Source organism: Microtus ochrogaster, chromosome 24 (genome assembly GCF_000317375.1).
Source record: "Microtus ochrogaster isolate Prairie Vole_2 chromosome 24, MicOch1.0, whole genome shotgun sequence".
NCBI classification, from domain to species: Eukaryota; Metazoa; Chordata; class Mammalia; order Rodentia; family Cricetidae; genus Microtus; species Microtus ochrogaster.
In genome coordinates this window covers 12,111,017-12,129,122 of record NC_022024.1, presented here as the reverse complement: position 1 = coordinate 12,129,122, position 18,106 = coordinate 12,111,017, and the positions used below count along the sequence as shown (strand labels likewise).

The following is an 18,106-nucleotide window of genomic DNA, read 5'->3' as shown; positions in this document are numbered from 1 at the left end:
GCCTGCCTCTGCCTCCCGAGTGCTGGGATTAAAGGCGTGCGCCACCACCGCCCGGCTACAGTATTTTTTTTAATACACAAAATGTCCTCAATTTGATCCCTAACAGGAGAAGGTAAAGAAACAAACAAATTAATTTCCCATCAACCTTTAATAAGATCATAAGATCTTAGTGCAAAAACTAAAGGGATGGTGTCCTGACTGTGATAAACCCTGCAGCCCCTAAAGCTGGAAAATCAGCAATCCCTGTGTTTGTTTACAATGCCAACATCTGTTATTATGGTCCTGCCCCAACAACAGTGAGGAAAGGAACTGAAAAAAAAAAATGTATTTTGACTGTTTCTCTAACAGAACATCTTTCTGTGACTGACTTTTTGACGTTTAACCCTAATTTACATAACAACCTCCCAGTCTCAGTCCCTTGAAATGAAACTAATTAGAAAAACCTCCCTATCTCAATATAAGCTGTTTTGGCTCTAAAGTTTATGGGAATGGTCACCTTCCTTTGAAAATCGCCTGGCTGTCTGTGCCACTGTCAGCAATAATCCCCATCGAGCCTTTAATGAAACGCTTCTGCCTTTCTCCAGGGCTTCACATTCCAATTTGACTATAATTGACTCCAGATTGACCAATGGGCAGTGAAGGAAGCAATTCACTTCAAGAAGAGGATTATTACAGCCATTATTTTGTTCCAAGTGTTTCTATTTAGAAAATACAGATTATAGGGGCTAAAGAGATGGCTCAGCAGCTAAGAGCAGGTGCGGCTCTCGTGGAAGATGGTGTGTGATTCCTAGCGCCTTAGTCCAGTGGTCTACAATCAACTGGCATTCCAGTTCTCAGGGATTTGACACCTCCACCTCTGCAGGCATCCACACTCACAAACCCACACACATACACATAATTTTAAAGATAAAATCAATCTTTCTAAAATATGAAAGAAAATATAAGTTATTTATCACACTATACTCATTTTACAGAGCCAAGGAAGAGAAAGTGAAGCATAAAAAGACATAGCCCTCCCTGTAACATCATGGAAATTATATATCCACATATATCTACACATCATTGTTGTTCAAGCAGCTTATCAAAGTCTTCAGAACTATAGTTTGGGAGGAACCAATATCAAGATCTCATTAGAAGTCCCATTGTAATACAGAAACTTGTGTTGGTTCTCCTTTCAAAATATATAGAGAATCTGCTTGCTTCTTATTACTTACATAGCTGCTAGTATGATTCAAACAGATTCACTCTGGCCTGGGCTTCCATTGTTCTAATGACAGTCTTTTCTACATGGGGATGTCAAGGGGATTGGCAAGCAATGTTACACTGGATTATACCTAACAGACCGCCCTATCCTGGGTGTGTGTACATGAGCCCCTATCACAACCCAATGTTGAATACCTGAGCACATGTGATGGTACTAGGAAGTGGGTCTGAGGAGAGCATAACACTGAGATGAGATCTTGAAAGTAGGACCCACATCATGGCAGTCAGAATATTTGCTTTCTCTTGGCCATGTAAAAGCATCAAAAAGAAGCAGGCCATCAGTAAGTCAGAGAGGAAGCCCCAAGCACTGCATAGCCACACAGGCTACCTGTTTTAAAATTTTCATTTTATAGAAATGCTTGAAAGTATGTTTCTACTAATTGAGCCATCTAATCTATGGTGTTTTGTTATGACCTCCCAAGGACAATACATTTGCTCAACATGAAAGTGCACATCTTCCAATGGTCGTTCAACAAGATCCTTCATCTTCTTGATGGTTACCTCAAAGATTTCATCCTATGTTAGCTTTAGCCACTGTGATTCACTCACACTTATCTTCTTGCTTCTTCTCAAGTAAGCCATACTCCACTCTTCTTAAGTGGTCTCTCTTTCATATCCTTACACAAGCATTATTATTTCATCAAGATTTCCCTTGTCACCCTCCTACATAAAACTGAAAACACTTCTACAAAAACATTACTTTCTTTTCTTGTTTTTTCCTCTGTGAGTTATTAATTTCTAGTCATAACTATAAAAATAAGTGTGTGCACATCTGCTTTTATCCCACTAATATGTATCCAATTAAAAACTGCTCTCTCCCACATTAACTACTAATAGTAACTTTCTTGTACCAAGTAGAATGGTGTTTATGATATAATAGGCACTCAATCAAATTCATGAATAAGTACTATTTTCATTTGAAAGAACAATGAGGAAAAGTTGATGGATGAATACATGATTATACTATTTTAGATGACAAAACATTCTCAACTCAAAGCTCAGCTTTTTAATAATCTCTCCATCAGAATATCATCATAAAAGCAAATGGTAATTACTTATTCAGGAATGAACTCGCCCATTTTGGGATAACAATTTATTAGTATAGTTCCTTAATTTAGGAAACATGGCAACAACTATAACTAAGCCATATTGCATCCTTTCTATTTTTACTTATGAAATTGGGATATTTATAGGGTATATTACTTATATTTTTGTTTAATAAGCTAAAAGTCATAATGGCATTTACATTATGAGACAAAGAATTCCCTTTTGTTTTTTCCTATTCCCCATGGGAAGGATGGTTAAAATGGAAAGAAGTTGGCATCCACACATTCACTTATAAGCCTTGATTTGTTGCCTACTTTAAACAAAGTATAGTTCTAGGCAAATGAACAATACACTAAAAAAAATGTCTGTCCTCATAAAGACTTTATTCCAGGAGAAAGGGAAGGAAAAGATTAGACACAATAAGTAAAGAAAATAAATTATACACAAATAAAATATATGCTAGGTGAAGTTAGGATGTGTTAGTGAAAAGGATAAAGAGTAAAAGGGAGATGGGAAGGGGTCACCATGGTTATATTTAAGCAGAGGATCAGATCTCGTGGCAAGAGAAGGTACTTTAGCTGTGAACATATCTGCAAGACAGATTTTAAAATCCAAAAGAAGAACAAGGACAAAAACCTTTGGTTGGAGAAAAAACAAGGATAGAGTAGTAAAAACAGAGACAGTAAGCTACAGAGAAACAGGAGATGAAGCTTGAGCATCAGGGAGGAACCAGAGTAAAGAGTCTATTCCAGGCCATAGGAGCAAGGCTACTCTTTGAGCAAGGCGAGTCATTAGGATGTTGATCAGTCAAGTGGCATTACCAGAAAACTCTAACACTCATTGTAGGAAGTCTGCACAGATGCTCTCTTGTTTAAGGTGGCAAAATAACCCAGTTAGCCTATCATAGATGGAAGGGGCATTTAATACTGCTAACCTACAAAACGTGGGAACAGCAGCTGTTTGCTCTCATGATTACATGGCTGACTGGGCTGTGTCTCAAAGTTGCTTTCCAGACAGTCAAGAAATCAAATCAACTGGATGGTAGTGCATGCCTTTAATATCATTGCTTGGGAGGCAGGGGCAGACAGATTTCTGTGAGTTCAAGGCCAGCCTGGTCTACAGAGTGAGTTCCAGGTCAGGTTCCAAAGCTACACAGAGAAACCTTGTCTCAAAAAACAAACAATAACGACATCTCGGATTTTTAAGGAAATGGATGGAGCTAGAAAATATAATTTTGAGTGAGGTAACCCAGACACAGAAAGACAATTATCACATTTACTCTCTCTCATAGGTGACTTTTAAACATAAAGCAAAGAAAACCAGCCTACAAACCACAATCCCAGAGAACTTAGAGAACAACGAGGACATTAAGAGAGACTTACATAGATCTAAACTACATGGGAAGTAGAAAAAGACAAGATCTCCTGCGTACATTGGGAGCATGAGGACCTTTGGGGAGGGTTGAAGGGGGGATGGGACAGGAAGGGAGGGGAGCAGAGAAAAATGTAGAGCTCAATAAAAATCAATAAAAAAAAAAAACAAAAAGAATATCAAACAGGTTGGGGAATTGGGAACAAAGTTACCTGTGTCGATCATCTGTGAAAGCAGAAGGAAAACAACACTTTACCTTGGCTCAGGTTTCTTCCCTGTGTCTTTTGGTGCAAATGCCAGGTAGAAAGTAAAGTTAAACTTAAGAGCAAGCCTGAGATGTAAATCTACAAGTCATCAACATCGGCAGAACATATTTGGTGTGTAGAAGACTAGATGGGAGCACAAAAGATATTCCACCAGTGTCAGTAATAAAGAAAAGAGATATCAAAACTGATCCCTGAAGCACATAAGCATTAAAGAACTAAAAAAAATTAAAGAGGAGAGGAGTAGAAAGAGAAAAGAATAAAGAAAAATGTGCTGTCCTAAAAGTGAGAAAAAATGAAAAAGTGAAGTTGCATCTCAAGGAGTTGGAAAGAACAATTGTGTCAGAATCTGCTGAAGATAAAAACTGATGGTGGAATTTACAGTGTGGAAACATTAGTGAACTTGGAAAGTGTTAGCACAAGAGTGAGGGCAATAACTGATGCAGAGAACATTCAAGAAAGACAACAAAAAGAGAAATCGGAGCCCATGCACACAGACAATCCTTTCAACGCAGTTTAGCTGTAAAATGAAAGAAAGAAATGGATCTGAGCCGGAGTAAGTGGACATGTAGTTAGTGGACTTGAGAAAACTGCAACATACTTTTAGTGCTGATAGGAACCAGGAAAGAGGGCCAGCTGAACTTTAGGAAGAACTAAAGAACTAATGTCTTTGAGCAGGTGTCTTTGAGAATACAGAATGATGCAGATACACAAAAGGAGGGCCCATCTCTTCCATACCAATGCCTGGTACTCTTGGTCATCAGGGTGGGAGAGTAGAGTATAAGGCAGAAGTCTCATGTAATAATCAAATGGGTAACCACTGGATAGTCATCTCCTAACCCAAGAGCCAAACAGCTCTGCTCAGATAAGTAAATAATGTGTTGGAGGCCTTGTCATAGATACACCTTAAGTTAGACTCTGGTTGAATTAGTAAAAACATGCTTAGAAAAAAAAATCTCAATGTTGTGAATGTCTGAAATTCTTAAAACTCAGGAAGAAGTGGAGAAGACATCAAGCAAATATGTATATTCAGCAAAATAATGTTGAGAACTTTGAAAATCTAGACTTGTTGTGTTTAGTGGAAGATGTGCCAACTTGTTACCAATGTGGAAAACAATCCTTATAGTAACTACTCAGTAAATGCCTGCTGAATTAATTAGTTAATTCTGTCCTACAGTTACTTTGCATTGCATTAAATCCTCCTACTACTATTATGGTTTGCTTGTTTATAGTGTAACGGTTGTACGCACCATTCCCACCGAAATTCATTGATTTTTCATCTTCAGTATTTCATTTATTTTTTTATTGGTGGCTAAATATCATAAATAGTGAATATCACATATAGGTTCTGTTTGTTAGTGTAGCCCTGAAAGTACAGCATGTAATAGCTACAAAATAGCTTAACAAGAGCAGTTTAAATGGCCATATTATAGAATAATTAATGAAGGAATAAAATGCCTTGTTAAATTGTGCTAAAGTAACTGTTAAATGTTAGAATAACTGTGTCTATTTTAATAGAATTTGGTGTGCTCTCACACAAATGGTTGTCAGAATGGGGCTTAGGAACCTATAAAACATTTCTTAATGAAAGAAATTATAACTATCCTTTTGCTTTATAAGAAAAAATTCATTAGATCAAGGGCTTTTCCAAAATAAACTACCTTCATAAAATATAGACTATATTTCTTATGCTTAAAAGAGGGTGGCTGCTGGAAGATTTAGTTCCCAGTAGGAATTGGTAGAGTAAAAACCAAGGCTCTGTTATACCACAGTCCCTAAGAGGGCACTAATCACCATAGCCCACAATAGATCCCACCCAGATAACAGAACTGAGCAGTTACAATACACCATCTATCCCAATGTAGAAGATCTATTGATTCCACCAATGTAATTGCATAGAGTCCTAGGTATATGTAGAGCTCCTTTCCTACACAGTTCTCAAAATAATCTCTCTTTCCCACCTTTAATTAAACTCCTATCTCTTTTGACAGAATTCTTTGAGAAACCGTGACTGAAGGGAGCTTTTTTAGAGTAATTCATGTTTCACAAGAAGAAGCCTAAGGTTTCATCTTAAAAAGCAATATTACATAAGGACTTCAACCAAATATACACGTCCTACTAATTATTTACTTTCTTAAAAGGTAAGGAAAGAAAAGTCATGCTTTTAAAAAAATTAAACATAAATCTTATTTAACTATTTGACTTATAATTAGCGTGAAATGGTATTATAGTGTTTTAATATCAAATTAAACACACCTATATTCATCACTTACAAATGGCACATGAGGTAAAATGCTTGGTAGCCTATACAAATAATGAAAATTTAATAACATATACTGTTAACATATTTCAAATTATCTAAGTGTATATATGTGTTTCAGTATATCATGAAATATTTCATGAGGTTTTATTCCTTGCAAGAAGCAAATCATCATTGAAGCACTCATCCACTCTGTAATAAACAAGATATGTCAGGGCTGGAGAGGTGATTCAGTGGGTAAAATAACGGCTGTTGTCAAACACCAAGATCTAAACAAGAAACCTAGAAGCCTTGAAAGCCAACTGTGGTAATGACTTTGTTCTCAGAGTGCTGGAGAGGTGGAGATCCCTGGAGCTCACTGAATGGCCTAGCTGAACTGGTGAGCCTCAAGCTCCTGATTGAACAAAATACTAGGGATGAAATAAATTAATAAAAACAAAGTTTTAATAGGAATGAACAATTAGGTTAGCCCTTTGCCTTAAAAATCAAAGTGCACAGTTACTGAGAAATAATATTTGAGCTTGATCTCTGTGTATTACCACAGTGTGCGTGCATACACACACACACACACACACACACACACACACGCAAGCACACACATGCACATACTCGTACACATACATAGAAAAGCCATATATGTCCATTATTGCTTAAACGAAATCTATCATCCAGACCAACATCTTTTATTCCCAAATTCTAATATGAAAATTTATCCTTCTACTTATCTATTCCAGATAAAAACACAGACTCGATCCTGTGGTTCATAGAGTCCCAGGTATGCATGGGTTCCTGCCTAACGCAATCCTCAGGATGCGCTCTCCCCCTTCTTTCCTGCCACTCTTCTTGGGATTCAGGAAAAGATGAGGGTTCTCTGTAAGTATGTCTCATGTCTATACTGCAGAACTCACACTCCGTTTAATGCGGTATTCAACATTACCCTATAAGACTAAAGTGTCTGGCTTTTATATTTTGTGGGTATCAAATTCATTCATCCCTGTAAATACTGTATTCTTTCCTCAACATACCCACAATCTCCTTGAGGACAGAAATTCCTGTGACATAACACCTGTGCCCCCTCTACGATCGCAGTACCATGCCAGGCGGGTAATGAATTCCCCATAAAAGCAAACGCGTTGTGTCTTGAAAAGAAGCAATCAAGCAAACTCTTTTACAAAACATCGATTTACAAATTACAGTGCAGCAGGAAAAAGAAACTGAAAACTATCTGCCATAATTAATTGAAACCTAAAAGGGATGAGTAACGAAGTGTTGTGTCCATCATTTTATCTGTCACCTCATTAACTTACAAACATTGATGGTGAAAACACATGGGCAAGAATTAGGTATGTTTTCACAACGATGCCGTTGTGGTTTCTCAGGTTTGTTTCTTCGTAACTTTCCACTTGTTCTACAATAACCCTTTACTTTTAACTAGTAAGAAACTAACAAAAGTAGCTAATCTGCTATTCCATTAAGTCAGAGAATCACCTTTATTAAAGTGACACATGCTTTCGTCGATGAGCTGTCAAAAAATTAAATGGTTTTTAACAAAACTCTGAATTTGAATCCCTAACTCATTATTTATATATCTATGATCTATTCATATTACTTGCTTCCCAAATCCCTAGAATTCTTCATCTGGAAAATTAGAAAGTGGTGGATCCTACTTCAAAAGACTGTGGTGATGAGTAAATGGGTAAAGATGTACAAAGTTGAAAGAATCACTTACATTTCATTAACAAACACAGTTGCCGTTTTGCTTCTGTCAATGTGTTTTGTTTTTAATATGAAAGGTAACTCAATTCTATATATGTCTACAATGTGCTTTATAGAACATACAGCACAGCACTGCAAGTGCTCATGGAACTACGATGCTTTGACATAGAATGTCTTGTTGTATTATCACAGCATACTCTCCTCTATTGTATCGTTTAATACCAAGAAGTAGAAACTCTGCACATTATACAAATGGTTTTATTACCCAATTTAGAGGTCTTAAAATAAATCATGCTGTGTACACTTTCAGCTTATGTGACTTAAAATGATAAAGAAATAGCTGTGTTGATCAAAGATAGGGAATTTATCACCTAACCAAATAAGAATCACTAGAATTCCTCTCAAAAAACACTTGCCATAAGCTATGTGGAGTGAAAACTTAGCTATAAGCTACCATGAGACGAGCCACAGTCATTGAAGCTAAGCTGTTTATCACTGTAAATAAAATGAAACTTAAGAGGAACGTTCAGAAGTAATATATTCAGGGAAGTCAAACAGAGAAAAACGGCTTCTTATCAAAGAAGATCCAAACCTGCTGTGGTGACCTATGCCTGCATCCCTAGGGCTTGGGATATTAAGGAAGAGGATAGCTGTGAGTTTGGGGACTACTCTCCTGGGGACATGGTGTGTTCTCGGTTTGCTTGGACGCTCAGAGAGCAGGGGGTGTGGCCTTCTGGTTCTGCATATTATATTTGTCCCCCTTACACCCATCCCAGAGTGCCCACCCCTTTACGCCCTCTCTTCCAGGCATGTTTGCCTCTTTGCCATTCTTCAAACACCATGAAGATCTGCGTTCAAACTCCAGGCACTTTGATCTCTTTGGTAATAACTCACCCCCCGTGCTTTCAACTGGGCTCACTTTTTTCATTTTCTTGAGTTGATATCTAAACTCTTCCAGATAAACACTTCCATGTTAAAAACTATAATTAATGAACTAATTAATTAAAAAATGTTTCACCCTCTCACACACGCCACATCTAGCTCTCACATACTTCCTAGCCAGCTATTATAGTTACTTGTAAATATTGATTGATTGGTTAATTAAATCAGGTTTCACAACAGAGCCCAGCTGACCTCAAACTTGCCATCCTCCTGCTTCAACCTCTTTAGTAGTAGGATCTCTGCCACAACTATTTGAATAATGATCTCCAACTGATAAAACGGTACGTGTTACTAATTGGCTTACTGTCTGTTTTCACCTGGTAGAATGAAATCTCTAGGAAACAAAAAAAAAAAAGGATTTTTCCCTATTTTGGTCACGAAACTCTTTTCCTCATATGAAAAAAATGACCTGGCAGACTCTTAATAAATGCTCATAGAATGGATAGGGGAAGAAAAAAAGGGTAGAATGAGCCTTGGAAACAATTTTTGTTAAACCTGAAGGATCAAAGCCGTCTCGGTTTAAATCTAGACTAGATCTACGGGCATCATTAACAAAGGCTAAGTTCCTGAATATAAAGTTTATTTAAAGTGTAATTCATAATATATGATGGAAGGTGAGGATTTATCAAAAAATGATTCTGCGATTAGGGATTTGTATGCAAGGTATATTTAGAGAGCATACTTACAAATCCATTAGCATACACATCTACCGTCATATGGAATAAGTAGACCTTTACAAGAAATTTCAGAAAGCCCCCTGAGCTCTGGTAACTCCCCTAGATATAGAAAGAGGAGTGTGCTGGGGGAAGTCAAATCATACAATTATATACATCATAAGGTAGCTTAACAAGTCATAGTAACAGTGAATGAAGCTTTTCTTCCAGCAGATGAAAGCCTGCATGGTTCAATTGTGAGTGAAACAGAGGAACGGGAATGAATCCTGTTGCAAGCTGACAGTTACATGGAACCCCCTGAAGTTAGAAATTGAGTATCCTCTGCTAATTACTGGTGTGAAGAGGACAGGAAAAAAAGATCCACATTTTACTTCTCTTGCTGAACATGCAACATAAGCACTTGTGAATTTTACATTAGGGTCAAGCTGGGAAGTTCCCAGGTACCTGGTATAGATAACCGCAGCAGCACCCACGCAAATAAGGTCAGGCAGTCTTTTTGAAACCGACTCTAAAAATGAAGTAGATGTAACAAGGAAGGGGTACAGAGCCGATGTGAAATAAAATTTTGTTTATAAATGCTGGGTGAATATTTCCAAAAGACCTTACGGTTTTGGAATACAATTCATTAAAATGGAACGTCATGCCCATAGATGACAATGTCAGCTATTCTATCTACTTTCTCAATAACTTATTGTATGACCAATAAAGCTACACAGCAGGCAGGTACGTTAATAAAATAGGCCCAGTTCTCCAGGGAGGTGAACCTGTGGTTCAAACTAACATTTTTGATCAAATAAACACTTTGTTCTTCCCAACCAAAAAAATGCATCGTATGTGACTTCTGACAAAAGAAAAATACACTTGGGAAGAAAATTGACAAGAGGGGTGAGCAAGGAACAAAGCACAGTGGCGATGTCGTGTCTAAAACAACAGCTCTGTAAAGGGAAAGTAACTTCTACATTTCCAATGCATATATGCGCCCTTTAGAATATCCTGGAATATTTGAGCTCACTTCCTGCCAAAAGCACAGCCTCATTCAAATTAGAATAATACATTAATGCAGTTATTCACAGGACCCACAATTATGGAACACATTCGCTCTGTAAAAGGAATACGTACAAGAACATTTCATTATTATAACTATTTCCATTATTACCAAGTTTCTCTTCTGTCACTTCTTTATTAGCTTAACTGTGTACTACAAATACAGTCTTAAAAAATCATCTAAAAGAAAGTCAATCCATTAAGATCTGACATATAGCAATTTGGAGAGAGCGCGGCTATCTATGTCAGGTCTGTGTGCAATATTGACTAGTATGGAGAGTCAAAACGACTTACCTGTCTCGATACTAAGAAATACCCTCAGTTCCCTTATATGGAAGATGCTCAAATTTCATCTATCCGCATGGTCGTTGTAGTGATTAAGCTTGAATTTTGGCAAGCTCCCTTCCATAGGATGTATTTAACAAACTGTAGCTATTTCGGTGATTTTTTGAGATTCCGACTCACATAATGCCTTCCCTAATTCCCATGCGCACTTACTGGCAAGACTCCAGGACATTAATCATATTTTACCTCCTCAGAAGAAATTATTTTTGTGTTCCCCATCTCTAAAAATATAAACGATTGAATTCTTATGCTGCTGGATGCTTTAACTAATGATGAAGAAGAAATTCCATCTTCCAGGAGTCCTTCCAATAAAATAACCAAGAAATCTTACCTAGTTTTGGCAAAGAATAGGGCACTTTAAAGTAGTCTTCATAAAATTCTATTAATCTCTTTGTAATGTGGAGAGCATAGTCCCCGGATCCTCTTCTGATAGCATCGGGTCTTGCATATAATCGGACCTAATTAAAAATATATATAAAAGTTACTTTAGCCTTTTGGTACTTGAGTTTTATTTTCTCTGCACATATGAATCTGCACAAATCACTTTTGACAGTAGAGAAATTAAAAAAGGTTCTTGTTTACATATCCAAACACACTGTGGAGAAAAAGCCAAATTTAAACAGATGAAGTAGCCAAGTTAAGCAAGTCACAATTTCCTCACTGTCCAGGATGAAATAGAAAGGATTTATACACCTTGTGTCAAAATAAATATTCTAAGTTATCACTTACATGTGCCTGCCAGAGATATGAAGGCATGGTGGATTAGTATAATGGATCCCTTGCACAACAAGAGGGAAAACTCGTGGTCTGTTAAGACATGCTGCATCAAGCTTTGAAAGAATTACCAGATTGGAAAAGTATGTGCTTGCGTGTGTGTGTGTGTGTGTGTGTGTGTGTACTTATATCTTACTTATGCTCCTTTTTTCTCGTTTTTCGTTCTTTTGAAATCAACTGGTTATTCCAAACATGCAGCATAAGAACAGAAAACTTTTCTTGTACATAAGCAACCACCGTTCTGAAAAGCTGTCTGCACCTGCTCTTAGATTCAAAACTAGCTGATGCGATTCATATTTTTAAGACTATCTAGGCATTTATTATTGATTCTTAAAACAAGCATCATAAATTATCTAGTCCTTGGCCAAAAAAAAAAAAAAAACAGAGTCTCAAAGTGAGAAACATAAAACTGAACAAAGCTAACAATCGCACAGAAAAGGTTCAAATAAGGTTAGTTTTCATAAAGCTCCCCAGCATCTTTCCTTCCAAAGGCTAAATCTATTTCTCACAGATGTGGTCCCTAATCCTCACATCAATTTTGTGAATAAGAAGCATGCATTTCATTCGGAAGTAGAAAGGATGGCAGCAGGGGAGTTGAATTTTAGTGTTGCTCTGCCACTAACCAAGCTGGGGGGATACTGAACAAATCATTGAACCTCTTTGCGTCTAATTTAGAAAGTGATGGTGTCGGCCACCAGCTAGTTGCTGGAGTGCTTCTCAGTTCTAAAATGCATTACTCCCAATTCCATCTTACAAATAAGGGAGTCTGTGTCCCTTTTAAATCACTACAAAAAGTAAGTGGTTTACTCAATATACCAAAGTGGATATTTGTTTTCAACATGAAAACAAAAAAGCTGTATTCGGTTAAAGTGTAAAAATTGATTAGACAATTAATTCTTTCTTATTCCTACCTAAGAAGAAAGAGAGATGTATAGTTAGAAAGTATAGGGTTGATACAAAGAAAATACATCCCGACTTAATGTTAGAAAGACATGTTATTCAGTAAGATATCTGCTAAATTCAATAACAGCTGTTTACCCAAACTGTAAACTACTTCCTCCCTGACAGCAAAATCAAATGAAAAATTTAATTGATCATCATAAACAGCTTTGACCTGAATGGTATAAACCAAAAGCTATCAGGACAGATCATCTACAAACAGTGGCAGTAGAACCAGCCACTCTGAGAGGCAATAATTTGACCAAGCAATTCCTTATATAAAGTTCTCAAAAAAAAAAAAGTCTTCAAAGAGGATGAGTAAGCATTTAATTTAGAAATAAAGTCCCTTCCACCCAAAGAGAATCAATGTCCTTATGACTTCGCAGAAGTTATGGTTGCTTATACAAGATTAAACCAAGCAACATTCCAGCATGAAATGTGAAGGGGTTCATGAGGAGCTATGGACAGATGGGTTGTTAAATTGAGAAAAAAAGAAGACATGAAGTTGCAGGGACATAGAAATAGGGTTAGGTCATGGGGAATTTCAGGAAGGAGTTTGGGTGAATACAATCAAAATATGTTATAAGGAACTCCCAAAAACTACTAAGGCAACAATAAATTTAAAAACTAAGTAAATAAATGCATACTAACTTTAAAGGCACACATAGGCAGAGATGCAAGGGAAGCAGGATAAGAAGATAAAAGGGAAGCAAGGAAAGAGGTGGGCACTGAACACACCCAAGGAGAAAGAAGATGCAGCCTGTGCACTGGCCACGACCACCAGAGACCACTGCTAATCAAATAGCCTGCAATAATTCAACTGCAAATGTGTTTATTTGGTACTTTTTAAGCACCAGATCTAAGATCTAGCATTTTTTATTTCATACTTAGGACACATGCTGTCTACCTTCCCAGAGCCATAAAATATAAGATAAAAAGCAATGCATGTGTAATGACCATCCTCAAAGAACTTCTCAGGAATTTGGTGAAGTGAATGACAGCTAGTGATATGTGCTGTATGAACAATAAACTGCAAACAGCAGATGGACACCGAGGAAAGATGAGGTTTTCAGAAGGTCCCTGGTACGTAAGTGGTAAATTGATACTAAATCTATACCAGCGCAACTGCAATGTGACATAACAAGGGTCACTGACTTAACATTTAGGCAGCACAGCTGATTTGGGTAGAAACACAATCATGCCTGTCAATCAACTTTTCCAGTTACTCGAGCATTCTGTAGAGTCAAGCAAGAAAAACACAATTAAATCAATCTGGTTGTCAAGATTTGATGGCAATAATCCGACTTGAATGAGATGACAAAACGGACACATGCTTAACACAATGTCTTCATTTGCTAGTCCAGACATTTATTGCATGCCTGCTGTGTGTCAGACATTGTACAAGGGAATAGAAAGAGAACAATAAAACCCCTACTACAAAATGAACAAGACATTTATACTTACTGCTCTTAAGAGGTTCACAGTGTGTGGAAAACAAACAAATAAATCACCCACAAAAATACCACCCAAGAAACAGAGCCCTGCACGTCCTGCCTTTCCACACCACAGACACAAAAAGCTAATTCCTCTGTATCTTATCCCCTGACCTTTTCAAAGACATCATTCCCAAATATCCCTTTTATTTCCATATCATCAACTTTTGCTTGCACAGTGCGAACAAAATACTCTGTACTCTTCCTTATGATATTTGTGGCTGTTATTTGTTTGGCTTTATTTTCTCTTTTCAGGTAAGGAATCTATGTGGGAAAGGCTGGCTCTAGCACCTGGTCTTTCCTGCCCAAGTCTCCAAAGTGATGGGATCGAATATATGCACCACCATGCCAAACTTCTTATGCTTGCTTGGTTGGTTTTGAATTTTGGATAGATCTTCCGGATAGAATTCTCATAGAAAGGATGTGTGAGTTAACATCAAAGTCATAACACTTTCAAGAATAAGGAGCACACCACTGCCCACGATACAATAAGTTTAAGCAAGGAATTCACTTTCTACATTCCCTGTTTCTTGTCTTCCTCATACTCAGGGGGAAAAAAAAAAACAGTTTTTGTCCATGTTTTTTCTAATCTAGAACTCGAACCTCCAACACAGTGCTCAACCCACCAGCAGAATTCAAGTTTAGCTGATTATTTAATGTCAAACAGTTTCTTCCTATGGACCAGTAACTTCTCAGTGTTGAAGGGTTCCTTCTTGGAACCACAGAGCTCTTTTCTTCTCCGTTTACACTGTCTTTTAATTATAGCATTTTGCTGTGTGGTTTTAAGTATGACTTCCAAATCGATGACTTGCCAAATAACTTTGGACTTCCAGAATCATTAACCAGCTATCCATCTGACGTCTCCACTTGGAATCTCAGACTTCAGATTCTATAAGGAAACTCCTGCTGATCCAAGCCCACAGGTGTTTCTCCCAAAACCTTCCTCATCTCGGCTAATCGCACTTCTACCCAGCTGCCTGGCATATAGGGTCATCCTCATTTTCCTCTCTCCCTCACCTCCCAGCATACCCTCTTGCCCCTGACTTAAAAGGATACGCAGAACCCAGCTGTTCTTGTCACTCCACTGCTACCACTCTGGTCCCAGTTATTTCTTTCTTATCGTTCTCCACACAATAATCAAAATCTCTTGGATAATCAAATCATGTTATCCATCTGCCTTTCACCAACTTTCCATCTCATTCACGATAATCCCAATAGTTCGGTTTTTCCTTTGTTTGCTTTGTTTTGTTTTGCTTTTTTAAGATCTAAAAACCCTACACACATTTGATTTTTTTTTTTTTTAGCTCTCTGGCTTTTATTTCTACTGCTTTGATGCTGCTCATACCAAACTCCAGGCTTTTGAGTTCTCCCTTCTTATTGCCACAACTCATCCCTTTGCCATCTTCAGATAGCTACCCCAGTATTTCACTCTCCGAGAAACCCTGCTGCCCTAGGACTGTCTAACCCTTTCTAAGATTTATTAATCCTAAGATGCTACCATTTAGCAGAGCATGTGTTTGGATTATCCATTTTACTTCTCTTCCTGCTTTCTTTTTATGAATATAACTTGAATGGGGCAAAGAATTTGGTCTACTATATCTAATCATGTGAAAGTGTTACATTTTTAGATAAAAATTTTGCATATGAAGTGTAAGGTATGTAAGCTTTGATTAATGAGTGAACCAAAGAATTTAATTTTATAGGTATATACAGAATCTAGGAAATAGGAGGTATGTCTCAGAAAAGCAAATGTTTTAACTGAATCTTAAAAAATAAATCTGGGACAGACATTAGAGAGATGAATAAACAGATGCTGTTCATACAGAGGACCCAGGTTTGTTTTACAGGATATATATGGAAACTTACAATCATCTATAATTCCGGTCCCAGGAAATTCAATGCCTTCTTCTGCCCTTCCTAGGTATCATGAACAGACATGGTACACATGTATCCATGAAGATAAACATTCATACACTCAAAGTAAAGCAAATAAATCTTTTATTTAAAAGAGAAAAAAACATTAAAACAAGATGCAGTGAGAGTTCTTACCCACTGAGTCATGTTAAGAATATGAACACAAGCTCAGGCAACCATGCTTTACTGGGGCTGATATATCATTTCATAAGTGTGCCTCTATTTGATCATCTTTGGTTCTATTTGATCTTTTGTAGCAGACAGGATAATTCCCCAGGTAACAGTGTTTGAGTCCTAATCCTTGCCTGCAAAACTGACTTTGCAGGTGTAATTTATTAATACATGGATTTGAGGATGAAAAAAAAAGCGAGTTATAGTAAGCTACAAAATGGGTTTTGTGTAATATCCCAGACCGAAGTATTGTTTATTTTTCTGTTTACTTACTTATTTGTTGGGACAGCACCTGGTCACAGTATGTGTGTGGATTTGAGAGGATTTCTGCTGAGAGTCTGTTCTCTCTTTCCACTATAAAGGTCCTGGGGACTGAGTTCAAGTCATCAGACCTAGGGGCAACCTCCTTCATCCACTGGGCCATCTTGTGAACCCACCAGACCAAAGCATCATAAGACAATAACAGTGATCTCAAAAGGACTTCTAAATACAGTTGTTTTATTATACCAGACAAGGAGATACACAGGAGAATATTAAGCAAAGAAGTGAAAAATCTAGTTCTGAAAAAGATCACAAGGCGAATAGACTGAGTTATCATATAGCAGACTACTTAAAACTGCATGTAGAGAGGCAGATTTAAAAAGTGAGGAGATGTACAAGGATAAATTGGACAAGAGAAATTGCAAGCCTTGTTACAGAAGTGCCCTTAAGCCATCTTGCAAACTAAGAATGCAATACTGTGGATGCAGGCCAGTCATTTCAAGATTTGAGTTCTGGAATGGCCATGACCCAGAATTAGCTTTGAGAGTAACTGCATCGACATCAGCGAAGGCGATAGATCAGAAGAGAATGGAAGTGTAAGAAAATATGTTACAGTACTGTACAGTCCAGGAGAAAGACGGTAGAAGTTAGAAGTGAAAAGAGGCAGTGGTGGTGCAAAGAGATGGATGGATGCCTTCAATTGATCCTTACGCTGTTGAACAAGTCCTTTAGTTAGCAAGTAAAGCCAATTGTAGTCACTTTCTCACTTAAAAGCAATTATTCACCTAATCTGTATTCTGGTTGCTCACTCCAGGGCCCTGAAGAAACCAGTGAGATCCAGCTGAAGGATCAGTGGAAACAGCCAAAGTAGTTTATAGACTGAGTGATTCCTGTGTGGTTAATGAAGTGAATTTGGAGATAATTCCCTTTGTAGTGGGGAGCGAAGATCATATTTGTTTGCCTCTTTAAAAGTGACTAGGTTCAACTTAACCATGACATGGAAACGAAATCTTCATGGAAACACAGTTATCACGTAAAAGCAATGAAATATGATTTGATTACACCTGCCTATTTGCATTTTCTGACATTCTCTGATAAGAGTCCTGCTCTGGAAATATAAATTGCTTTCCAGGCTTTATCTGTCCACTCTAGAGCTTCTACCCACAACAAATTTGAGATCTCAAGGAAGGACATGATGCTAAGATTGACACAGGAGAGTTAGAGCTTCCGGTTTATCACTGTCAACTTCTGCCAACTTGAGAGAGTCAGTGGGTCTCTGTTCAAAGAGCCTGGCCGAGGGAACAGTTTATCATAACCTGTTTATTATAGTATGCCTGAGAGATTGCTGTGTCATATTAATTTGCCTGAATTTGTTACATCTAGTCCTCATTTAATTTGTGAAAAATGAAAGAGTGATTTTCTCTGTACAATCTTATTCCTTTACATTTTTCTTGTCCTTGGAAAATACATCCTAACTGTTCAGTAACGTTCCTCTATGATTTACTCTTGAACACTGCTCTATTACTCTCTAAACTGTCTGTGAACTTAGTAGTGATTTACAAAAATCACTGGGGTTACCAGGACAAAGAAGAAAAATACACTGATTCCAGAAATTTATTCTGATAGCCC

At 37.5% G+C, this 18,106-nt stretch overlaps 1 protein-coding gene across 1 annotated transcript in view; it reads right to left on the bottom strand.

Moving 5' to 3' along the window:
• Nucleotides 1–18,106, bottom strand: part of Trhde (thyrotropin releasing hormone degrading enzyme) — a 377,812-nt gene that overhangs the window by 263,174 nt on the left and 96,532 nt on the right. The window contains exon 3 of the mRNA XM_005358058.3: nt 11,257–11,383. Coding sequence (XP_005358115.1) covers nt 11,257–11,383 — 127 coding nt within the window. The remainder of the gene's footprint in view (nt 1–11,256; nt 11,384–18,106) is intronic.